The sequence below is a fragment of the Gossypium hirsutum genome, chromosome A11 (genome assembly GCF_007990345.1).
Source record: "Gossypium hirsutum isolate 1008001.06 chromosome A11, Gossypium_hirsutum_v2.1, whole genome shotgun sequence".
In the NCBI taxonomy this organism is placed as follows: domain Eukaryota; kingdom Viridiplantae; phylum Streptophyta; class Magnoliopsida; order Malvales; family Malvaceae; genus Gossypium; species Gossypium hirsutum.
The window spans coordinates 116342879-116368326 of NC_053434.1; the positions used below are offsets into that span (position 1 = coordinate 116342879).

At 35.3% G+C, this 25448-nt stretch overlaps 2 protein-coding genes across 2 annotated transcripts; both read left to right on the plus strand.

The window, feature by feature from the left end:
- The first annotated feature begins 307 nt into the window (after positions 1-307).
- Positions 308-4214, plus strand: LOC107961818 (desmethylxanthohumol 6'-O-methyltransferase). The gene is made up of 2 exons (XM_016897981.2): positions 308-1120; positions 3611-4214. Exons 1-2 carry the CDS (start codon positions 356-358, stop codon positions 3908-3910), a joined length of 1065 nt encoding a protein of 354 aa, XP_016753470.1. The 5' UTR covers positions 308-355; the 3' UTR covers positions 3911-4214.
- A 15580-nt stretch (positions 4215-19794) lies between these two features.
- LOC107954283 (receptor-like protein EIX2) lies at positions 19795-22645 on the plus strand. The gene is made up of 3 exons (XM_041082169.1): positions 19795-20334; positions 20394-20814; positions 21513-22645. The coding sequence occupies exons 1-3, from the start codon at positions 19795-19797 to the stop codon at positions 22643-22645; spliced, it is 2094 nt and encodes a 697-aa protein (XP_040938103.1).
- Positions 22646-25448: the final 2803 nt, after the last annotated feature.

Sequence of the window (25448 nt, forward strand, 5' to 3'; positions counted from 1 at the left end):
ACTCATATTTCATAGAAATAAGTAATATATAATAAAGTCGACAGAAAGAATTTTATATAAGTTTTATATATAAAATTGGGAGGTCACTCTCAAAATTTTCTTTTTCTCCCTGAACAAGTCTTCTTCTTATGTTTTATGTTTGAAATCAACAGTTTGTGTCAGACGACGTCATTGCTTATTGATTCATGTTTGTTCTTATAGGGACTTTGATTAAAAAACTGAAAGTTTTATCTTATTCTAGAAATATTTGAATAAAAAAATCCTCCCATTTTCTTCCTCTCCGCTTTATATAAATCACTTATTGATTATTAGGAAAAATGAGATCTCACGAAAACTAGGAGAAAGGCCGAACGCAATGGAAAGAATAGAATTAGATGAAGCAATGCTACAAGGGCAAGCAGAGATATGGCGTTACTTGTACAGTTTCGCAGATTCCATGGCTCTTAAGTGTGCCGTGGAGCTCCGCATAGCTGACATAATACACTCTAATGGTGGCCCCCTCACTTTGTCGCAAATAGCTTCATGCATTAATGGTGGCCTTACTTCACCTGACATCACCACCCTTGCTCGCATAATGAGATTGCTCATTCGCAGAAAGATTTTCACCGTCCACCATCCTTCAGACGGTGGAGATCTCTTGTACGACCTAACTCACTCATCGAGATGGCTTCTACATGATTCGGAGCAAACCCTGGTGCCCATGGTATTAATGGAGAACCATCCATTGCAGATGGCTCCTTGGCACTACTTCAGCCAATGCGTGAAAGAAGGTGGCTTTGCCTTCAAGAAAGCTCATGGGTGTGAGATATGGGATTTAGCATCAAGGAACCCTGATTTCAACAAGCTTTTTAATGATGGCTTGGCTTGTACATCCAAATTCCTCACTAGTGTAATCCTGTCAAGTTACAAACAAGGGTTGAGCTCCATTGGATCGTTGGTTGATGTCGGAGGTGGGACGGGAGGCTTAATATCAGAGATTGTCAAAAAACATCCACACATCAAAGGTATTAACTTTGATTTCCCGCATGTCGTCTCGACAGCACCAACGTACGATGGGGTCTCCCATATTGGTGGTGACTTGTTTCATGCTATTCCAAATGCTGATGCAGTCATTTTGAAGGTACTTACTTAAATCATGAATTTAAATTCGTTTTTCATGAAGTATAGCATCAAAAAATTTTTACAAACATTGTAACTGCGGAAACACTATTTATTGTTTTAATCTCTTGTAATTGTGAGAGTGAAAATACACTATTCAAAGTATAAAAATCAAAGTAGTCCAATTCTAGTAAAAATACCGTAGAGATTTTTGTATTATAAACTACATAATTTTTTTATCTTTGTACCTTTAAAAAGGGCTTTACATGAATATTACCCTCCACACGAATAAAATTAAACTTAGACCATAAAACAGTAAAAGATTTTTATAATAATTGAAATGATTTGTTAATCTTATAAGGTGAAGATAATTAAAATGGTCTATATTCTTTTTTGAACAATCTCATTATAGGTTCTAATTGTATCTGTTTTTGTTGTACAATGCTTAGAATTACTCATAGCCCCTTCCCACCCATAAATAGAAAGATAATGTGCTTCAATGTACTTAAACCTACGTCTTACTCACACAAGTTATTGTATGTTAATATAAATGGTTTGAATTGACCAAGAAAAAGGGCTTGAGATAGAGTCAACCCTTTATGTCATTTAGCTGGCTTTTTTAAAGAATTTTAAAAAATAAAATTTATAAAAATTGTTTAGAATCAAGCTTAAATTTTAAATAGATTTGTGAGTTAATATTTGAATTAATTTTTTAAATGGGAGAATATTTGATGTATTGTGATTACATGAATTTCATTAATAATACAATATATAATTATTAAATAAAATAAAAATAATAAAAGGTCTATAAATAAATACTAATAACTTTATTTAAATATAATTATAAATAAATGTTAAAACCCTAAGCTTAGAACTCAAGTGTTATTAGCATTTATTTATAATAATTATATTTAAATAAAATTATTATTTATAGGTATTTCTATTATTTTTATTTTATTTAATGATAAAATGTCATATTATTTATTAATGATGCATGAGACTCATACATTGATGGTACATTAAATATTATTTATTTTTTAAAATTCGTTAGTAAAAATAATAAAAAAATTTTAAGAACAAATTTATTAATCATATTTTATTAAATGAAAATAATATTTAATGAGTGGAATTAAATATATCAATTCAATAAACTATTAAGTTTCCTCATTAATTAAATATTCTACTATTAATTTGGAACATCATAAACTTATAAATAAATTAGGTGAATTTAATAGCTCATGATAAATTAATTAATTTTAAATTGATATCTCATATTAATTAATTGAACTTGTTGATTGATGATTAACTTCATAATTAATCATGTGGAAGAATCTAAAATAAAAGGTGCATAAAAATAATAATGCATGCATTAGCTATACATCTTTTAGTGTTTGTTGATTTGATCCTCACTTCCCTTTTTTAATATAAGTCTCACTTTCTTTATTTGATAGAAATTCATGATATGAATTCTATTGTAGGTTTACAACAATTATATTTTTATAACAACATGTTATTATAAGTATATAACAACCACCTCTCCATAACAAACAAAATCTTGACAGAAAAAACATGGTTGTTATAGAGAAGGTTGACCGTAGTATAGATATAAATATGTTTGGTTCAAACTGATGTTTAAACCAATTAATTTTTCAGACTGGAAAAACCTATTTGTATTGACTATCTTAATAAGGAAAAATGACTATAAAGGTCCCTATAATCGGAGTCAGATTGTATTTTTTCCTCTCTACTCACAAAATAGGTAATTTAGTCACTGTATATTAGATTAAAGAGAAAATTAGTTATTTTGTTAAAAAAGTTATCCATCTTTATTGCTAAAAATTGGTAATTGTATGTCAGCATCACGTACACATGGCACACAGCGTGTCATTGTCTGGTTATTCTGTCAATTACGTTAGTTTTTAACAGTACAAATAGATAAAAAATTTAACAAAGATGACTACTTTGCTCTTTGATCTAATATACAAAAAATAATTTACCTAGGGGTAAAATGCAATCATACCCTATCATATAGGATATAGCTAGGGGTCTGGTAGGGACTCTGAACCACCTAAAATGGAAAATTTTCTATTTAGGCCCTTCAATTTTTTTAAAAATTTTAAATTAGTAAAGATAAAATTATACTTTGACCCCTTAAAATGATAAAATTTTAATTTAATCCTTTAAAAATTATAAAAATATATGCTATTAAAATAATAAAATTATATTTTTTTATGGTCTGTGCTACTATAGGAGCTTTAATGATACTAGTGTGGTTACATTAAAAGATTATAAAGAAAGTATATCTAATGAGTTTAGAGTGAGGGATTATAAGTTTATAGGGACAAATTTCGATTACTTGAAAGATTTAAATAATGAAAATAATTTTGTTTAATAAAAAAAAGTAACCAGACATGACAGGAGGCCACAAGGTGAGGAAAGTTCCATAAAAAGGGAAAAATATAATTATAAGAAAATAACTAGATATTAATTTTTTGTATTTTTTTATTTGCAGTGGATATTGCATTGTTGGGGTGACGAGGATTGCATAAAAATATTAAGGAATTGTAGGAAAGCAATACCAAGAGAGAATGGAAAAGTGATAATTGTTGAAATAATTTTGAAAGAAGATGGAAGTGGAGTGTTTGATGAAATTGGATTTCTGCTGGACCTCGTAATGATTGCACATGCCAATGGTAAGGAGAGAACAGAGGCGGAATGGAAGAAAATCTTGGAAGGAGGAGGCTTTTCTCACTACAAAATCATTAACATTCCTGCATTGGCTTCCATCATTGAGGCCTATCCTGATGCTTAGTAGCTTTTTAGCATAATGCCAGTGGTGGGCATTTAATTTCCTAATTTATGAATCCTCCTTTATTTCATTCAGGTCTCAATAAATGCATTTGATTGTGTTATTCTCTCTTTTCTTATTCTCTGTATCTTGAATTTATAATTAAAATATAAACTCATGTATTGGCTTGATAGTTAAGATGATTACTGTCCTAAGTGTTGCCTGAGTACGAGTCGTGTTAGTTGTGTTATTGTTAGGACTTTGCCCTCCTCTTGTAATTGACAAAAAAAATTAAAGAAAATAGAAATTAAAGATTGTGTTTGTTTGATTGAAAATAGTTATAAAAAAAAATTATTTTGCTTGAAAAGCTTATATTTTTTAGTGTTTAAATGATTTCACATAAAACATTTTCTATTTTCTAAAAAAAATTTCAACATTTCTCACTTACATATAATAGGCAAAATACTCTTATAATCAATTTTAAGAAATTGATATATCTTCTCTCTGCATAGGTTATAGAAGAAAATAGGTTGTCAACCATCATATTTCATAATAGACACCTAATTTTGTACAAACTTGCTATTCCGACTTGGGTTTTAAAAGTATGTGAAGGGTCATAAAATGTTTTTTGAGCATGTTTATTTCGATTCTAAAACTAATTTTCTTTATCAATTTAATTTAAAATTGAATTAAGTTAGATTTAGTTAAATTTTTAAAAGCCGGGATGAATGTTTAAGGCCCAAATTAATTAGTTTTAATTTGTTTTTGAAGTGACAATAGCGGTTTGAGGTCAAAATCAATTTGCAACCTGTTTGCTTTTAAAAGTCTAATTCAAATTTTTAGCTCATCTTTTGTTCAGTTTGCAACTATATGGTTTCTGAACCCTAATTTCTGTATGGCTGCTAGTGTGAGCGCAAGAGGAAAAGCCAAAATTCTCAACCAATCTTGTTTTAACAGTACAATTAGTACAAACTTTTGATGGCTCCACCACTAGAATCTAAAATTTAAATTAAGTGATGATAATTATTACATTGATAATGAAAATACTATTAATAAATAAATAAATTTATATATTGATATTATATTTTTATATATATAGTACAATCTCACACATTTAATTTTTATTGATTATAATTTTTTAACATTATTAGTTATTATCATATTTAAAATAAAATCATTTTTAAATATAAAAATTAAATTTATTTAATTTAAAATTTTGGATTTTTATTATTTTAATTTATCCAATTATATTCAATAATTTTATAGATTTATAATTTTATTAATTAATATTATATTATGTATTTTTTAACTACAAGTTTTAAAAGTTATGACCAAATTAATTAATTCCACATTAATATATTATCATACTAATATTAATTTTTATTATTATCTCATTATAATACTAATAATTATTATTCTAATATCAGTTTAGTAATATAATTAACAATAAAAGGTGTTCTCATTGTTTCTTACTATGCAAATCTCTTAATCTTTGTTTTGTTGCATAATATATATGTTACAATTTATATGAAGTTTTAATAGCTATAAGCCTCGTATGTTAACAAATTAGATATTAAGACGGTGGGAGGATGCCTCTTATTTTGACTAAATTTTTATTTTGACTTTTCTTCTTCTAGTTAAACTCTATTTTTACTTTCCCACTTAAACTATGATTAATCTAGAGTTGTTGTAGTCATATATGCTACGAAGTTTCAACCTATAAACAAGCATTAGTTATTCTAGGTTTTACACAACAAAATATTTAGATTGAGAAAATTTTGTTCTTTGTTTTGAAGGGTTTTTCTTGTGGGGCTTCGTATTTTTCTTTTAATTCTCTCCATCTTTTGTACTCTCCTTTATTATAGTAAAATCTCCTTTTGCTCGTGGTTTTTTATCCTCTTTTGAGGAGTTTTTTCACGTAAAATTTGCGTATTCGATCTTTTCAATTCTTATTTTCTTCACTTTGTTTGTTGTTTAGACATGTTTATCCCCTACAAATTAGTATACGAGCTAGTTCAATTTCTACAGTCAACCCGTTCAGAGATGGCAACTTCAAGATTTGATATTGAGAAGTTTGATGGAATTGCAAATTTCAATTTATGGCAAGTTCGAATGATGACAATACTGGTTCAGAACGGTCTAAAAAAGGTCGTTATAAGGAAGAAGCTCACAGATATGGATCAGTCAGAATGGGATGAGCTCGATGAAAAGGCTCTATCCGCTATTCAATTATGCCTCATGAATAATGTATTATAAGAGGTTTTGATGGAGAAAACAATGTCTGCGTTAACTAGAAGCCTTATATATGATGAAATTCTGGCCAACAGGTTAGTATTAAACAACGTCTCTACATGTTTAAAATGGCCAAAGGTGAGTCCATTAGAACTCATATTAGTGAGTTTGTTACCCTTCTTAATAACTTAAAGAATCTTGAAGCAGAGATTTGTGATGAGGATAAAGCTATGTTGTGGTTATACTCTTTGCCCTCTTTTTATAAAACTTTTAGGGAAACTCTGATTTATGGGAGAGATTATCTCTCAATCGAGGATATGAAGGGGAATCTTCTGGGTAAGGATAAACTCGATAACGAGTTAGGCCTAAACAAAAAAGCAGACAGGCAAGCCTCGGTTCTAGTTGCAAGACGCAGACAACAAACCAAAAAGATATATCAAAACAGGTCTAAAGCAAGGTCCAAATCCAAAAATCGTGACAAATATTGTGGCTATTGTAAAAAGGTGGGCGACGTTAAGGCAGAATATTGGAAACTTCAAAATAAAATCAAAAGGGATGCCGAAAATGATGAAAAAGATAAGCAAAAAGCCAAAGTTGTTGATGCTAGTGTAGTCGAGAACAGAGGTGATGATTTCTTGTTGGTGTTAACGAGCGAAAGCTCCTATCTTACTTCCAAATAGGTCTTAGAATTAGGATGCTTCTACCATATGTGCCGCAACAGGGGCTGGTTTTCCACGTACAGTTTACTTGAAGGTGGAAATGTGTTGATGGGGAATAGCTCTTCATGTAAAATATCCAGAATCGAAATATTACAAATTAGGATACACAAAGAATTATTCAGACACTTTCAGATGTCAAGTATATTCTTGATTTAAAGAAAAATCTTATCTCATTTGGAATTTTGGATTCTAGCGGTTGCAAGATAGTCATTGAGTTAAATGGCTTAAAAGTTTCTCGTGGGGCTCTTGTTGTGATGAAAGGACAGAAAAAAATAACCTATACGTTCTGGAAGTTTCAACAATTACTGTTACGACTGCGATTATCGAAGAAAAGCCGAAATCGCCACCACATCATGATGAAAATTAACCTAACATCGCGACGACACAACGTGACTCTTTCTCCACCAATTTCGATTCAACCAAACTTTGGCACATGCGACAAAGTCATATGAGTAAGAAAGGTATGTCAGTCTTGTGCAATAGAGGTCTTCTCAAAGATACTGGAGTTGGTAAGTTAGATTTCTGCAAGCATTATGCTTTCAAGAAACAAACTCGAGTCAGTTTTCATTCAGCAATGCACAGAATAAAAAAACTCTAGATTATATTCATTTTGATTTATAAGGTCCTTTTTTTGACATCTCAAAAGGAGATGATAAATATTTCCTAACCTTTATTAATGACCACTCTAGAAAAGTTTAAGCTTATTTCTTGAAATAGAAAAGTGAAGTCTTCAGAATCTTCAAACAGTAGAAGACACTGTTAGAAAAACAAATCAGAAAATATGTGAAATAGTTGAGAATGGATACTGGTCTTGAGTTCTATTCGTTATAGTCTAATGATTTTTGCAAACATGAAAGAATTGAAAGACATCGAACCATTGTTGGAACTCCACAGCAGAATAGAGTTGCAGAAAGAATGAACAAAACCTTGCTAAAAAAGGCTTAATACATGCTTTCTAATGCAAGCTTAGGGAAGGAATTTTGGGCTGAAGCTGTAAACCTGACAAGTTATTTAGTAAATCGATTTCCTTATCGAGCATTGAACGGTAAAGTTCCAAAGGAGATATGGTTAGGTAATCCTCCCAATTATTCTAATCTTAGAATTTTCGATTGTCTTGCTTATGCTAAAGTTAGCTAGGGAAAGCTTGAGCCAAAGGTCGTTAAATGCATCTTTCTAGGATATTCTACTGGTACAAAAGGTTTTAAGTTATGGTGTTCGAAATCTGATAAAATAATTGTTAGCAGAAATGTTACTTTGATGAATCTGCCATGTTTTGATCAAAAAAGAGTTTTTTTTACTTTTAAAGACACAACAAATCAGAGTGTCTCAAGCAAGGTAAAGTAAAAATCCAAAATGGAGGACATCGTCCAAATGAGAAAATCCCAACATTGCAACTGTAACGCTCTAAACCCGGCCTAGACATTATGACCGAATCTGACGATGTCACATGGTATGGGTTTTGCAAACTAAGTCATCACAATAAAACTATTTCTGTTTATTAGTTTTTAACAAATTCAAAAATGTTTATTCAACTCTTAAGTTTCTGTATTTATTATCAAAACATTAATCCATTTCCCTAAAAATTATTTAGAGCGGAAGCTTACGAAAAATCGTGTTGTTTTAGTAATACAGTTCGTGATTTAGAAAGCCTTATTTTAGTAAACTGTCATTTTTAGAAAAAAAAACTTTTTGACAAAGCACGCATGAATCGAGCAACAAAACCAAAACCAACAGTTAAAAGTCCATGCAGTCCCAGAAAATACAAACTCTCAAATCTTAACACCAAACTTTAAATAAAACTGTAAACAAAATAAAACAGTTTACGACAAGTGGTCACTGACGAGTCCTCTGTTGCACCGATCCACCTAACTCTATGGATTACCTGTACAGAACAGACAGAAAATGGTTGAGTTTACATAAACTCAATGTGTAACCCAACAGAATTAAGTATGCTTACACAACCAAAAAATCAGAATCAGTCAGATATAGATTTGGGCCTAAGCCCATTACAGACACAGATGCATATTCGGGCCTAAGCCCATATCAGATACAGATATAGATGTGTAAAGTAGTATCAGAAATCAGATATCCTACCCTCATCCTCTACACACCGTCTCCAACCATCCTTACACACCATGTGGGGTTTAAAACACCCACCCAACCCTACATACTATGTTGTACTGATCCAAATAAGGCTGAAACACACTGTTCATCAGATCTATAAATGTAGCTGGAGCATTCATTAGACCAAAAGACATAACTAGAAACTCGTAGTTTCTATAACGAGTCCTAAATGCAGTCTTATGTACATCAGCTTCCTTAACCTTCAACTGATGATATCTAGATTGAAGATCAATCTTCAAAAACACAGAAGCCCCTCAAAATTGATCAAATAAGTCATCGATTCTCAAAAGCGGATACTTATTCCTCACAGTCAACTTGTTCAACTGTCGACAATCGATGCACATACTCATGGTTCCATCTTTCTTCTTCACAAACAGAACTGGTGCTCCCTACGGAGACATATTAGACCGGATGAAACCACAATCCAGAAGCTCTTACAGTTGAGCCTTAAGCTTAGTAAGCTCTTTCGGTGCCATACAGTATGGAGCGATGGACACCGAAGCCGTTCCAAGAAGAAGTTCAATTCTAATATCTGATAGGGGTCTGGCTGATTTGAACAATATTGAGGTGGAATCACAAGTAGCGGTAGGAAATGATTTGGGCTTAAATGAGATAGTTTTGCAGAGTCCAAATAATGTTGAGAGCTCAAAGCTCAATAGTCCAAATAATGCTGAGAGCCCAAAAATAAAGTATCACTCATTTATCAAGTGCAAAGGGACCAAGGGATTGATTTTCAGCAGACAAAATAGAAGAGGAAATTCAACGAGTTAGACAGAATAAAAGAATCAAGAAAGTGCTAAATAAGATGGTCAGATTTAAGCAAGAGATTCAGGATTCAGTGCTCACTTCAAAAGAGAAACAGAAGAGGGACAGGGGAGTAAGGAAATTGAAAGGAAAGGGGGATTCCAGTAGACGAAAGCATTGCAAATTTGTCGCTATTGGATTCAGACATTAGCAATAGAAGGAAATTTATTCTCAAAGAAGCAAAGAAAACGTGGGAGGTGGGGAAAAGGCTGGGTTTTAGTTGCAAGGTGATGAAGAGTTGGTCATCGAAGAGTTAATGAGGGTTGAAGGAAAGCAATAGGGAGATTTCAAAGGCTGAGGATTGGGGGTTTTGTGATTCTAGTGAGTGATTATTTTTTTGGTTTTAATTTCAATTATTCAATTAGATTGGAGACATGCGTATTGTAAAATAGAATGTTAGAGGGCTGGGTTCGAGGGCTAAAATTGAAGCTGTCAATAGACTTGCGAGAATACATAGGTTTAATGTTTGTTTTCTTTAAGAAACTAAGTTGGAATCCGTGTCAGCAGATTTAGTTAGAAAAATTTAAGGGGATGACTGTTTTGGATTTAAATTTGTTTTTGCTATTGATAGATCAAGAGGACTATTAACAAAATGGGATAAGGGGTGTTTTTTAGTCGTAGTCAAGTTTTGTGGGAAGGGGTTAATTGCAGTAGAGGGCAAATGGGTGCATGAGGGGAAGGAGGTAGTACTGATTAATGTTTATGCTCCCAACAACCATTCGGATTAAAAAATTCCATGGGGGGAGATATTACGATTGAGAAGTACATTTTGTAAAGCTTGGATAGTTGGAGGGGATTTCAATACGGTGAGAAATAGAAGTGAACGAATTAACTGTTCGGGTATTGAGAAGGGATCGAAGGAGTTTGGAGAGTTTATAGATAGATGTAAGTTGGTTGATCTGCCGCTAATGGGGAAAAAGTTCACTTGGATTGGTTCGGATAGTAAACATAGTAGACTTGACAGATTCTTAATAGAGGAAGATTGGCTGGTTCAGTTGAAGGATTTTCAATAGCATGGTTTTAATAGATGGATATCGGATTATATTCTAGTTTTGTTGGTAAACGATTCCTTCGACTAGGGGCCAAGACCATTGAAGTTTGTCAATGCTTGCCTTAAAAAAGAAGACTATAGGAATTTAATCGAAATGGAATGGTTGGGAATGGGGGGTTTAAAAGGGAACATGGCTGTTAAATTGCGTACACTGAAAGGAGTACTTAATAAGTGGAATGTTGAAGTAGGCAGTACTTTGGAAAAAAGAATTATGGAAAGTGAAGATAGAATTAAGGTGACTGATGAAGAAAGCGAACAAAGGAAATTGACAAAGTCAGAAATGGAAGAGTTAAAAAGTTGAACATGGAGCTTAGGGAAGCAATAAAATTCAAAGAATCTTTTTGGCGTAAAAAATCAAGAATGTCACGGTTAAAAGAAGGGGATGCAAACAATACCTTTTTCCACAGAGCTATAAAAATAAGAACAAAGAGAAAAATGGTGTATAGGTTAAAAATAGGGGGTCGGTGGTATAAAGAACCAAAGGAGATGAAAGAGGATTTATTCAATTTTTTCAATAACTATTTTGATGGCCCTACAAGAAGATGAAAAATGGACTTAGATCTGAATTTCAGAAAGCTTAATAAGAGATGGGTTTTGAAGTTGGAGGTTCCATTCTCGATGGAAGAAATCAAAGAGGCCGTTTGGAGTTGTGATGAATCAAAAACACCTAGTCCAAATGGCTTCAAATTTTTTTTTTTTTTAGAAATTGTTGGGAAACAGTGAAAATGGATTTGTTTGGTTTAATGACAGATTTCTTAATATCCGAAAAGTTAGAGAAGAGTATCAACTTGTCTTTTATAACCCTTATCCCGAATATGGAAAGCCCTAACGAAATTTTAGATTTTAGGCCAATCTGTATGGTGAGTTCTTTGTACAAAATAGTGGCCAAGGTGCTATCTCATAGGCTAAGAAAGATGGTCGGGGAGGTGGTGAGTGACACACAATGTGCGTTTATCAGAGGTAGACAGATTTTTGATGGAGTGTTAATACAAAGTAATTGATCCATTCGGTCAGAAAGAATGAGGGAAGTGAGGGTTTTTTGATATTTAAACTTGGTTTTTCTAAAGCTTATGATTGTGTCCGGTGGGATTTTCTAGAGTTGGTGTTATTCAAATGGGGCTTGGTGATAAATGGAGAGGCTGGATGATGGAATACATTTCTACGGTGCGTGCATCAGTTATCATTAATGGTTCGACGACTAGTGAATTCAGATTACGCAGGGGCCTTCTTCAGGAAGATTCACTTTCTCCATTCTTATTTATTAATCTTGTGACGGAGGTTCTTCATTTACATTTGTCAAAGCTGAGGAGTTGGGAATTATTGAAGGGTTTTAGAATGTTATTCCTGGAATGACTTTTTCTCATTTTCAATTCGCGGATGACACAATTTTATTCTTGAGAGCTAATGAAAATGAGGTGAGCAATGCTAAGTATATTTTAAGGTGTTTTGAGATCTTTTCGGGCCTTAACATTAATTTTAAAAAATCTTTTCGGTGTGAAAGAAGAAACCTTATTTAGGATGGCTGCTATTTGCAAATGTAAAATTGGGTCTTTACTTATCAATTATTTGGGGATTCCTTTAAGTGCGAACCCGAAGAGAATTGCCACATGGGATCCGATTATTGAAAAAGTCAGTAAGAAGTTATCGGGTTGGAAGAGTCAGACATTATCTTGGGTTGGGAAAGTTGTGCTTATAAATGTTGTTTTGTCCCTTTGCCGATATATTTCATGTCCTTATTCTCTGCTCTGGCGACTATTATAAAAAAGATTGATAAGATTAGGAGGAATTTCCTTTGGGGAAATAGGGAAAGGAAAAGAAGATGGCTAAGGTTTGTTGGAAAGTAGTATGTAAGCCAAAGAGTAAGGGTAGAGCGGGTGTGGTTAATCTAAGAATAAAAAACAAAGCCTTATTGGCTAAATGGAGTTGGAGATTTTGTTGAAAGCTGGACTGCAATGCAACATGGAGCCGGAAGCATGCTACTATCGAGACCAGCAGCTATCGAGCTCAGCTCATTTTGCTTGGTGTGCACGAATGGTTTTCAGACCAAATGAAGCAACAGATATTGCTGTTTTGTTTTGATGTAACTTAGTTCAGTTTAATTGTAACTAGTTTTAATAGTTAGTTGGATTAAGTTTGTGATTGGATTGATGATGTAAAAGCTGATATGTCAGCTTATTTTGTATTTGACTTAAGCTTGTATTAGTTTAGTTTAAGTGGGAGTAGTTATGTCATTAGGTATCTGTCAAATGAACCAAAATTTGTAGTTCTTTTATATATTCAAATCTTGAATGAAAAAAAAATGTTCAGTTACAAATTTGCTGAGTATTCACTTTTGATCAATTTTTGCTTTGCTTTGCTCTTTCTTTGCTTCGATTTTTCTTGCTTCAGTCTTGCAAACACAGAGTTGTAACTTTGTTTGATGTTTGCTGCTGCCATTGTTCCAACAAATGGTATCATGAGCCCGAGTCTTTGAGGGGCCTTTGTATGCAATCTGTTGTGTTCGAATCAAAACCAACAGCAAGTTCAAAATTTGGTAAGATTGAAGCACTTAAAATCAGTTTAACAGAATGAGTTTCACTCCACCACCTCCACCAGTGTTCACTGGAGAAAACTATCACATTTGGATAGTTAAAATGAAGACTTATCTCCAGGCACATGATCTTTGGAGTGTGATCGAGAATGATGCTGAACCACCTCCATTGAGAGCCAATCCCACCATTGCACAGATGAGGCAGCATGCTGATGAGCGAGCCAAGAAGCATAAGGCTATGGCCTGCTTGCAAAATGGAGTCTCTGATGTGATATTTACTCGCATCATGGCCTGTGACTCACCAAAGCAGGCTTGGGAGAAGCTGAAGGAGGAGTTCATGGGGACTGATAAGACAAGGCAACAGCAAGTGATCAACCTCAGGAGAGACTTTGAAAATTTGAGGATGAAGGAGTCTGAGACCATCAAGCAGTACTCAGACAGGATAATGGCCATTGTCAACAGCATTAGGCTCCTGGGAGTGGACTTCACAGAGAGCAGAGTTGTTGAAAAGGTTATTACAACTCTCCCTGAGAAATTTGAGTCTAAAATCTCTTCACTTGAGGACTCGAGGGACTTATCAGCCATTTCATTGTCTGAGCTGATAAACTCCCTGTATGCACTTGAGCAAAGGAGGGCAAATAGGCAGGAGGAGAATCCTGAAGCTGCTTTCCAGGCTAAAGCCAGTGAAGGCTCGAGTGTGACTGCAAAAGGCAAGAAGCCTTGGCACAATAGAAGGGTCAAGTCAGGAAGAGATGAAGCAAAAAGAGTGTTCCCACCATGTGTTCATTGCAAGAAGACAACACATTCAGAAAAGTATTGCTGGTTTAGGCCAGATATTCAGTGTAGAAAATGCAAGCAGTTTGGCCATGTGGAGAAGGTGTGCAAGGGCAAACCAAGGGAGGCTGCTCTGCAACAAGCTAGACCTGCTGAGGACATTCAAGCTCAGGAGGAGCAAGTGTTCACAGCAACTTGTTTTGTTGGCACAACCAAGGCCAGCAATGATTGGCTACTAGACAGTGGCTGCTCACATCATATGGCAGCAGATGAGAAGCTGTTCAAAGGCCTAGACAGAAGCTTCCACTCGAGGATTAGAATTGGAGATGGTAGGCTGATTGAGGCTAAAGGCAAGGGCAGTGTGTTGATTAGCACTGGTTCAGGTAACAAGCTGATCTCAGATGTGTTTTTTGTACCTGATTTAGACCAGAATTTGCTTAGTGTAGGCCAATTAGTTGAAAAGGGCTATACATTGGTTTTTAAGGATGGTTGCTGTATTGTTCAAGACATGAATGGTCTGGAGTTAGTCACAGTCTCTATGACTGATAGGTGCTTCATGCTGGATGTTAGCCAAATAGAAAGAAAGGCATACACCAGCCTTGTTGAAAGCACTGACTTGTGGCATAGGAGACTAGGCCATGCAAATTTTAGATCCATCGATCTGTTACATAGGCTGAATCTGGTTGATGACATTTCAAAAATTGAAGTTAGTGGGAATGTTTGTGAGGTTTGTCAGCTTGGTAAGCAGGCTAGACTGCCTTTTCCTGCTGACAGTGCTTGGAGAGCTCAAAACAAGCTTGAATTGGTGCACTCTGATGTTTGTGGCCCTATGAGAACACCTTCAATCAGTGAGAACAGGTACTTTGCCCTGTTTATAGATGATTTAACAAGGTTGTGCTGGGTCTACTTCTTGAAGCAAAAGTCAGAAGTGTTTGAAGCCTTCTGCAAATTCAAGGCTTATGCTGAAAATCAGTCAGGCTGCAAAATTAGAGCCTTGAGGACTGATAATGGCTCTGAATATGTGTCTGAGAAATTTCAGAAGCTTTGTGATAGTGCTGGGATTCACCATCAGCTCACAACAGTCTATACTCCTCAACAGAATGGAGTCTGTGAGAGAAAGAATAGGACTGTACTGAACATGGCCAGGTGCCTCTTGTTTCAAGGGAAGCTTCCAAGTCAGTTTTGGGCTGAGGCAGTCAACACCTCAGTGTATCTGCTCAACAGACTGCCAACTAGAGCAGTCAAGGATAAGACTCCTTTTGAGGCTTGGCATGGAGTCAAACCTGTGGTAACACACTTAAAAGTGTTTGGCTGTGTATGTTATGCACTTATTCCAGTAGAGAAAAGGACCAAGCTTGAGAGCAGAGCAACTCCAGGAATCTTTGTTGGCTACAGCAGCAACAAGAAGGGCTATAGAGTGTATGATCCTACAGCAAAGAAGATTTTAGTCAGCAGGGATGTAAAGTTTGATGAGGAAAAGGTGTGGAATTGGAATGGTGTTGAGGCTGACTTGTCTGAATTGGACCAGTTAGACTTGGTTGCTGAACCTGCAGAAGAAGGACTAAGTAATGATGCTGTCGATGATATACCAGTGAGGGGCACCAGAACTTTGGCTGATGTCTATCAGAGGTGCAATGTTGCTGTGATTGAGCCCTCAGACTTTGAGGAGGCTGCTAAGAACAGAAGCTGGATGAAAGCTATGGAAGCTGAGTTGGAAATGATCAACAAAAATCAGACTTGGGAGTTGGTGAGCAGACCAGAACACAAGAGGGTCATAGGAGTTAAATGGGTGTACCGGGCCAAGTACAATACTGATGGCTCACTGAACAAGCACAAGGCCAGGCTTGTGGTGAAGGGCTACAGTCAGCAGTATGGTGTTGACTACCTAGAAACTTTTGCTCCAGTGGCAAGACTGGATACAATTAAGCTGCTGTTTGCTATAGCAGCTCAGAAGCAATGGAGAGTTCATCAATTGGATGTCAAATCAGCATTCCTGAATGGTTTTCTCAAGGAGGAGATTTTCATCGAGCAACCTGAAGGTTTTGAAGTTGCTGGACATAAAGACAAAGTGTATAAGTTGAGAAAGGCCCTCTATGGCCTGAAACAGGCACCAAGGGCCTGGTATGACAGAGTTGATGCTTACCTGACCAAACTTGGATTTGCAAAGAGCCTTAGTGAGCCTACTTTATATGTTAAAAGGTCAGAACATGAAACCTTGCTGATTGTTTCCTTGTATGTGGATGATTTGCTTGTGACAGGGAGCAAAATTGAGGTCATTGATCAGTTCAAGGTCCAAATGCAGCAAGTGTTTGAGATGACAGATTTGGGGATCATGACTTACTTCCTTGGCATGGAAGTACACCAGTCTGATCGAGGTATCTTCATCAGCCAACATTCATTTGCTTTGAAGATCCTAGACAAATTTTGCATGCATAACTGTAAAGCAGTCAGCACACCTGTGGCTCAAGGAGAAAAGCTGACTAGCAGTGGTGATCAGCAGAGGGTTGATGAGAGGCACTATCGAAGCCTAGTTGGTTGTCTGTTGTATCTAACAGCAACCAGGCCAGACATCATGTTTGGTGTCAGCCTGTTATCAAGATTTATGCATTGCTGCAATGAGGCACATTTGAAGGCAGCAAAGAGGGTCCTTAGATACATCAAGGGCACTGCTAGTTTTGGTGTAATGTTTGAAAGTCGGAACCAACTGAAACTAGAAGGCTACTCTGATAGTGACTGGGCAGGATCTCTCGATGACATGAAGAGTACCTCTGGATACTTCTTCACACTTGGATCGGGCATGTTTTGCTGGAGTTCAAAGAAGCAACAAACTGTTGCTCAGTCCACAGCTGAAGCAGAGTACATTGCTGCAGCAGGAGCAGTCAATCAGGCCATTTGGCTAAGGAAGCTGCTTCATGATCTTAATGAAACTCAAGGTGAAGCAACTAAAATTTGGGTGGATAATCAGTCTGCAGTTGCAATAGCCAAGAACCCTGTGTTCCATGGTAAGACTAAGCATTTTAAAATCAAACTGCATTTTGTTAGAGAGGCTGAACAAGCAAAGGAAGTCAGCCTTGTGCATTGCAACTCAGGAGCACAATTGGCTGACATAATGACCAAGCCCTTAGGGGCTGCTCGATTTGAATCTTTGAGAAGTGAAATTGGAGTGTGTTGCATACAGTCCAAGGAGGAGTGTTGAAAGCTGGACTGCAATGCAACATGGAGCCGGAAGCATGCTACTATCGAGACCAGCAGCTATCGAGCTCAGCTCATTTTGCTTGGTGTGCACGAATGGTTTTCAGACCAAATGAAGCAACAGATATTGCTGTTTTGTTTTGATGTAACTTAGTTCAGTTTAATTGTAACTAGTTTTAATAGTTAGTTGGATTAAGTTTGTGATTGGATTGATGATGTAAAAGCTGATATGTCAGCTTATTTTGTATTTGACTTAAGCTTGTATTAGTTTAGTTTAAGTGGGAGTAGTTATGTCATTAGGTATCTGTCAAATGAACCAAAATTTGTAGTTCTTTTATATATTCAAATCTTGAATGAAAAAAAAAATGTTCAGTTACAAATTTGCTGAGTATTCACTTTTGATCAATTTTTGCTTTGCTTTGCTCTTTCTTTGCTTCGATTTTTCTTGCTTCAGTCTTGCAAACACAGAGTTGTAACTTTGTTTGATGTTTGCTGCTGCCATTGTTCCAACAGATTTGCGGTTGAAAAAGATGCGTTGTGGCGAAAGGTTATAACAGCTAAATATGGATCGGAAGTGCAAAGATGGCTATTTAAAACATCTCATTTAATAGACTTGTCATCCATATGGAGAGGTATAGTTGAGAATCCTAAAGATGCTGAAGTGACTAAATGGGTGGGGGAAGACTCTTTCTTTTAGAGAATTGGAAATGGAAAGACGACATTGTTTTGGTTAGACATTTGGTGTGGGGCTCGACCATAAAGACTGGTCTTTCCAAGACTTTTTCATCTTGCTAGATATAAGAAAAGTTCGGTAGCTGATTGTTTGAGTTTATCTGGGATGTGTAGAGATGATTGGAACGATTTCTTTATAAGAAAATTGTTGGGTAGGGAGGAGGTGATGTGTAGAGAATTGGCAGAGAGGGTGAGAGGTAAGGTGTTGGTTCCAGATATGGAGGATAAGTTGTGTTGGGTTAATGATAAAAATGAAGAGTTTTCAGTGAAAAAATGTTCTGAATTATTGATACTGCATAGAGAGATGGATATTAATTTTGCTTGCGAAAAATTACGGAAACTTAAGGTCCTTCCTAAAGTGCATAGCTTCCTGTGAATGTTAGCTATTGACAGAATTCCTTCTAAGGAATTTCTGGTCAAAAGAGGGGTGAACTTACAAAATTTTTCGGTAAGATGTCCTTGGTGCGAAAGAGAGCCGGAGAGTGCTTCACACTTGTTCTACAAATGCAGATATATTGTAAGTTTTTGGATTAAAATTTTTGATTGGTGGAAGGTGGTTTGGAAACTGGTTGATGATTTTGAGAACTTCTTTGCATTATGTAACAAAGTAAAATTGGCTGATATTAGGAAGAGTTTCTAGTTGATATCAATATCGGCAGCTTGTTGGACTGTTTGGCTTGCAAGAAATGGGTTGGTTTTCGAAAGCAAGAGGGTGTCTGTGGAAAATTTTATTTTTCAATCTAAGATGAGGGCTTTGTTGTGGATTCGATAGGTATTTAATGAAGTAAAGTTGCAGGAGAGTTTTTGGTGGATTTGCCCGAATAGATGTAGTTTTGATACTTGTGAATCCAAATCTACTGGTGCATTTTGGTGACCTCCTCCTCTTGGATGGTTAAAGTTTAATGTGAGTGGGGTTGCAAAAGAAGGCAAAGCTGGATGTAGTGGGATATTGAGAGATAAGGAGGGTGTTGCAAGAGCGGTGGTTCGGTGGCTGGTAACGATGCTGATGTGGCCGAGGCTGGTGCTGTTAAGGTGGCTCTAGAAGTATTTTTAACTATGAACTGGAAAATTTATGATTCTTTATTTATTGAACTTGCTTCTTTGGTGGTGTTTTCTTGGTGTGTCAACAAGGAAATGAGACCTTGGTCTCTTCAAGCGATTTTTGTAGGCATCGATAGAGATATGATAAAGGCTGGAAATGTTGTATTCTCGGTGGCAGATAAGAATAGAAACATAATGGCATCTTCCTTGGCAATTGCTGGCATTAATAGAGAGAAAATGTTTAAAGCTTGGAGGTGAGATTTTGTTTTGTTGCTCTATTGATGTTGAAATGTTGGTATGCGACTTTTTTATTTGCTGAAACTTTGTAATATTGTTGCTGTTCTGTTTGTCTTTTGACAACAGCACAGTTCGAATGCTGTAAAAAAAATTATAATTTTAGATTTTTTATTACAATTTATTTAATATTGTTTTATGCATGAAGAAATGATTAAGGGACCACGGCATCCATTTTGTTTGACTGAGTTTTATAACATTTCTTTAATTTAGTAATCGAAATTCATATTACATTTTGTGGAAAATTAAATGCAATTAATTAGAAATTTCACTTCATACCAAATTTTATGGAAATTTGGGGTTTTGAAATTTCCGACAGCCTATTATCAATTAAATGCATTTTGTTGGAAGAAACTTCCTTGCATTACTTTTTTGTCTTAGCCAAGCTTACTCTATATTTTTGGAGCTGTGAGCAATGGCAATTGCAACCATGACTACTCCTCTTCCTATTTCCTTATTCCCTTTTCTTCTTCTCATTCTCGCTATCTGTTTTACCATTTTTCATGCCAATTCCAACCTACTTTGCATTCAAAGTGAGAGAGAAGCCCTTTTGAAATTCAAGAATGATCTTATTGATCCTTCAAACAGGCTATCTTCATGGGTTGAAGGTGGGGATTGCTGTGAACGGATTGGTGTCGTCTGCCAAAACTCAACAGGCCACGTCCACCAACTGCACTTAGCTGCTCCTCTTTCAGCCCCAGATTTTAACGCACTACCAGCTGAATGGGAGCCTTACGAGCGGTCAAAACTACGAGGCAAAATAAATCCTTCACTGCTGGAGTTGAAGCATCTCAGTTCCCTGGACTTGAGCAATAACAATTTTAGCAGCATACAGATCCCGAACTTTTTCGGTTTTCTAGAGAGTTTAACATATCTTAACCTCTCTCGAGCACAATTTCAGGGAGCAATTCCTCATAATCGGAGGAATCTTTCAAAGTTGCAGTATCTTGATCTTTGAGGTAATGATCTCAAACTAAAAGTCTTCAATGGGTTTCTGGACTTTCTTCCTTGCAGTACCTTGATTTGAGTTATGCTGATCTTCGTAAAGCAACTGATTGGCTACAGGTAACATTCCAACATCCTTCATTGTTAGAGTTGCACTTGTCAGCTTGCAGTTTGGAAGATGATCCATCCCCGATCAGTGTCAATTCTACAATATCACTGGTTGTTCTTGATCTTTCTGAGAACAACTTTTCCTCAGTACCTATGTCCATATTTGGTCTTCATGGTCTTCTGTCCATTGATCTTAGTAGCAATTCTCTGGAAGGCCCAATTCCGGATTACTTTAGGAACATCTCATTTCTTGAAGTTCTTGATCTTAGTGGGAACTCACTCAATTCATCCACACCCAACTCTTTGTTTAGTTTAAATCATCTTCAATTCCTTAATCTTTCGAGCAATGAAATTTATCAAGGCGTATCAGAAATCCTTCTGAGTCTGTCTAGATGTTGTTTGGATTGCTTACAGTCATTGGATATGGCACATAACCATCTTTTTGGCCATTTAATTGATCCTCTTGGGCACTTTAAAAGCCTAGCTCACTTGTCGATAGCTTGCTGGAAACAATATTTCTGGCCCCATTCCATTGTCCATAGGGCAGTTATCATCTTTGAAGTTGTTTGATATTTCAGAAAATCAATTAAATGGTACTTTCCCTGGCTGTTTTGGATAACTGGAAAGTTTGGACACTCTAAATTTGGGATGTAACCTATTGGAAGGAGTTGTATCAGAAACCCATTTTTCTAATATCAAGAGATTAACAACTCTAGAGGCATCACAGCACAGGCTAAGATTTCAACCAAACTCAAGCTGGATTCTGCTGTTTCAATGTCGAATTATCAAATTGGGTCAATGGCATCTTGGCCCGAAGTTTCCCGATGGTTAAAATTCCAAAAGAATTATCTGTTTTAGATATCTCCGATGCAGGAATTTTGGATATCTTGCCCACTTGGTTTTTGAACTTGTCCACTCAATTTGAATATGTAAATCTTTCATATAATAAACTTACTGGAGGGATTTCCTATTTGAACGTGAGAGTATTTGTTGACTTGAGATCAAACCAATTCACAGGCCCATTGCCAAGAGTATTCCCAACTATACAATATTTACTTTTGTCAAATAATTCATTTTCAGGTCCACTTTTTGAATTAGTTTGTAATTCATTAAGAAAGGGGCCGATGGAATGTCTTGCCATTGAAGGAAATCTTCTCTCTGGAGAAATCCCAGATTGCTGGAATCATTGGCGACGTTTGGGTTACTTAGATTTGGAAAACAACAATTTGACCGGGAAAATCCCACCTTCTTTGGGACATTTGAATCCTTCCGTACTAAACCTTCGAAACAATGACATGTTTGGAGAATTACCATCTACGTTGCAACATTCTACGAGTTTGATTATGCTTGATCTCAGTGACAATCATTTCAGTGGGAGTGTACCAGCTTGGATTGGGGACAAACTCTCAAAACTTGAGATTCTAAGCCTTCGATCGAATAACTTTACCGGACACATTCCTCAAAAAATTTGTCAACTTCAATCTCTTCGGATCTTGGACCTTGACAATAACAACATTTCAGGATCTATTCCAAAATGTTTTAGTAATTTGAGTGCAATGGCTAACAAAAGCAACCAAAATAGCTATATGTTTCAGTGGTCGAGTACCAGTTATATGTTTCAGTGGTCGAGTACCAGTACTAATTTGTTTTGTATAAGAGCATTATTAGTGCTGAAAGGACGAGTGGATGAATACGGTACCACACTAGGACTTGTTATCAGCACGTATCTTTCAACTAATAGACTCATAGGAGAGATCCCAAAAGAACTGGGAAGTCTCGTTGAGCTACGGTCATTGAATCTATCAGGAAATCTCCTAATAGGAAATATACCGGACGAAATCGGCAACATGGAATTGGAATCTCTTGATTTGTCGATGAATCAATTAAATGGTGAAATCCCTTCAAGTTTCTCCAATTTAAATTTCTTGAATCACTTCAATGTCTCCTACAACAACTTGACAGGACAAATCCCAACAAGCACTCAGCTTCAAAGCTTTGGAAACTTTTCTTACATGGGCAATCATCTTTACGGACCTCCTCTCACTACAAACTGCAGCACAAACCGTACTCCAACTAATTTTGCAAATAGTGGAAGCCGAAGTGAAGGAAGTAACGTGAATTGGCTTTATGTCAGCATAGTTCTTGGCTTTGTAATGAGATTTTCGGGTGTAGTGGCCCCCTTGTCTTATATCAGGTCTTGGAGGCATGCATAATATCGAAAGTTGGACCATATATTGGTCGAAGTTAAGCTATATATGTACTATGGGTAGGTAGCTTGATGGGAACAAAACATGTGCTTTTGTAATTGATTTTATAGGATTCGGATGTCAGATCTATGAAATATTACATTTTAAAATAGAGTACATGAATCAATTAATCCAAACTTCGAGTTTAGATTTATTACTCAGCACGTGATTCATGGTTTCCCTTTTGCAAAAATAAATGGCATTTAAAGCTTGTATAACTTTTTGACATGTATGTTTGTGTTTAATTGTATGTCAATAATGAAAATGTTGCTGGGTTAAAGAGTGCAATAACGATTACGACATTTATTCCCATAGAGGGGAGCTTAATTACTAATTCGTACAGAAATTGAACAAAATTTGACGCTGCAAGAGAAGGGGGACAAATTCATTCGTTTCTGCAACAATGACTCCTTCAACTCTTTTATTCAACTTCATTTCGGGATAATGGCATGTTTTCCTCCATTACTTTGACATTTTTTCTAATGTAATACTTTTATAGTGTCCAAAATTTTTAAAAGAGATTACATTAAAGAATTGAACCCAACTTCAAATTTAAATTTAAGTTATATTTAAAAGAGTGTAATAAGGTATTTTTTTATATGATATTAGAGGTAAGGGAGAGAGGTAACATGATACGAACTCGTACTAAATGAATGTTTGACAATAACTTAAACCATCGCTCCATTAAAATTAAGATAAAATTGAAATACTTAATAATAAACCTCAATAACATATTTTTTAATTTTTTTAATTTTTTTAATTTCTTTTTTTTTTGAAGTTATAAATAATTATTACAATTTTAAAGAAAATTTTGGAATTTTTATCAAATTTTGAGTCTTATAATTTATTTAATTTATTAATTTTTTTACTTTTTTTTAATATGACAAATTTTATTTGGAAAAATAATAAATTTAACCATCAATGTTTTCATTTTTGTAAATTTGATGTTATTCTTTTTTTGAGTTAAATTTGACCATTAGCCTTTTAAAGAATCAAATCATTTTTTAATAGAAATGTTGACTAAAACATTAATTTTTAAATTTATATTGGCATGGCAACCTGCATAGCAATCCACACATACTTTACGCTACCAAGACACTATTTGTATTATATGTCACGTCGATAAATAACTTAAATTTCATAAAAATAAAAGAATTCAAAAAATATATAAATATTAATAAATATTAAAAAAATGAAATACATGTGGTACGAGAATAGTAGAGAAGGTCGCTTGGTTGAAAGTCGAAAACATTTAGATTCATCTTGCACAAAACACATGTACTTTTCGGAAAAATTTTATTACTATAAATATCACAAACCGACTTTGTTTTCAAAATTTTTAATTTTTGTTGTGACAGAAAAACGTTTTAAACTAGATTTTTTCCAACAATTGACATCAGAGCTAGATTACGTTATATTTATAGTATAAACAGAAATACGTTAATAGTTAGGTGACTATTTTTATAGTTTACGCTAATATAATATTATGTAAATGTCGGGACCATTTTTTTGGAAAAACGGGAATCGACTTAGATTTTGAAAAATGAAAACAAATAGAGGAGTCGCCACCAATCTTTTTTTGATGAGGTGTGATCGGGTCACCTCATAATAGTGGTTGTTTTTGTTGAAAAGTCAATTAAGGGGGTGTTGAAAAGTCAAAAATGGGAGGTGCAATTGGCACCGAAAGAAAAAGTGATAGGCAAGTTGTTTAAAGTTAAATGGGATAATTGCAATTTTGGTCTCTAATTTTTTAGGCCATTTGCAAGTTGGTCCCTGAACCTCAACTATAAATAGGCCTAATCATTTTTCATTTCAACCATCCCAACCAATCTTTCTCTCTTAGTTTTCTCTCTTCTCCCATTTGAGAATTCTTAAGGAATTCTATTTGTTTGTAATATTTTGGAGATAGTAAAGTTATCATTTGGTGTTAGTGCCCGAGGACGTAGGTATAATTTACCGAACCTCGTTAAAACTCTTGTGTTCTTTCTTGTCCTATTTTTCTTTCAATATTTGAAGGTATAATAGTAGTATTTAATTGTGCTATTAAATTACTATAGAAGGGATATTCTGACTAAGGAAAGACTTGGTATTTAAGAGATCCTTGTGATCCACCTCTCTTCCCTGGGAATTGAACTTTGTGTGATTTTTTAGTACAATAATTTACACACTTCCGACCCTATTGGAACAACAAGTGGTATCAAGAGCCGAAGGTTAATCATAGTATGCTCTGTGGTTCCAGTTTAAACTGATCTTCCACATCAGAAAAGATTTCCTTAGGTATATGGAAAGATTATGGAGAAAATGGTCGGTGTAGGAGCTTCAACATCGTCCATGTAGACAAGACTGACAATTACAAATGCAAGATTGGCCGTGGAGATCTTTGATGGCACGGGTCATTTTGGTATGTGGCAAAGTGAGGTTCTAGATGCCCTTTTTCAGCAAGGTCTAGACATTGCCATTGATGAAGAGAAACCAGATGATGTACAGGAGAAAGATTGGAAGGCGATCAATCGGTTGGCATGTGGCACAATTCGATCATGCCTTTCTCGAGAGCAGAGGTATGCTTTTTCAAAGGAGACTTCTGCAAATAAGTTTTGGGTGGCACTTGAAGAAAAATTTTTGAAGAAAAACTGTCAAAATAAGCTCCACTTGAAGAAAAGACTGTTTCGCTTCACTTACGTCCCAAGTACCACAATGAATTATCACATCACCAAATTTAATCAGTTAGTCACTGATTTGCTAAATACGGATGAGACATTCAAAGATGAAG

Excerpts from the sequence above, each read along its gene's own strand:
- LOC107961818 (XM_016897981.2), top strand. The coding sequence starts at position 356 with ATGGAAAGAATAGAATTAGATGAAGCAATGCTACAAGGGCAAGCAGAG. Across the intron at positions 1,121-3,610 it reads CTGATGCAGTCATTTTGAAG|TGGATATTGCATTGTTGGGG; the intron begins GTACTTACTTAA and ends TTTTATTTGCAG.
- LOC107954283 (XM_041082169.1), top strand. The coding sequence starts at position 19,795 with ATGGCAATTGCAACCATGACTACTCCTCTTCCTATTTCCTTATTCCCT. Across the intron at positions 20,335-20,393 it reads AGTTGCAGTATCTTGATCTT|TACCTTGATTTGAGTTATGC; the intron begins TGAGGTAATGAT and ends TCTTCCTTGCAG. Across the intron at positions 20,815-21,512 it reads CGTATCAGAAATCCTTCTGA|GTCCACTTTTTGAATTAGTT; the intron begins GTCTGTCTAGAT and ends ATTCATTTTCAG.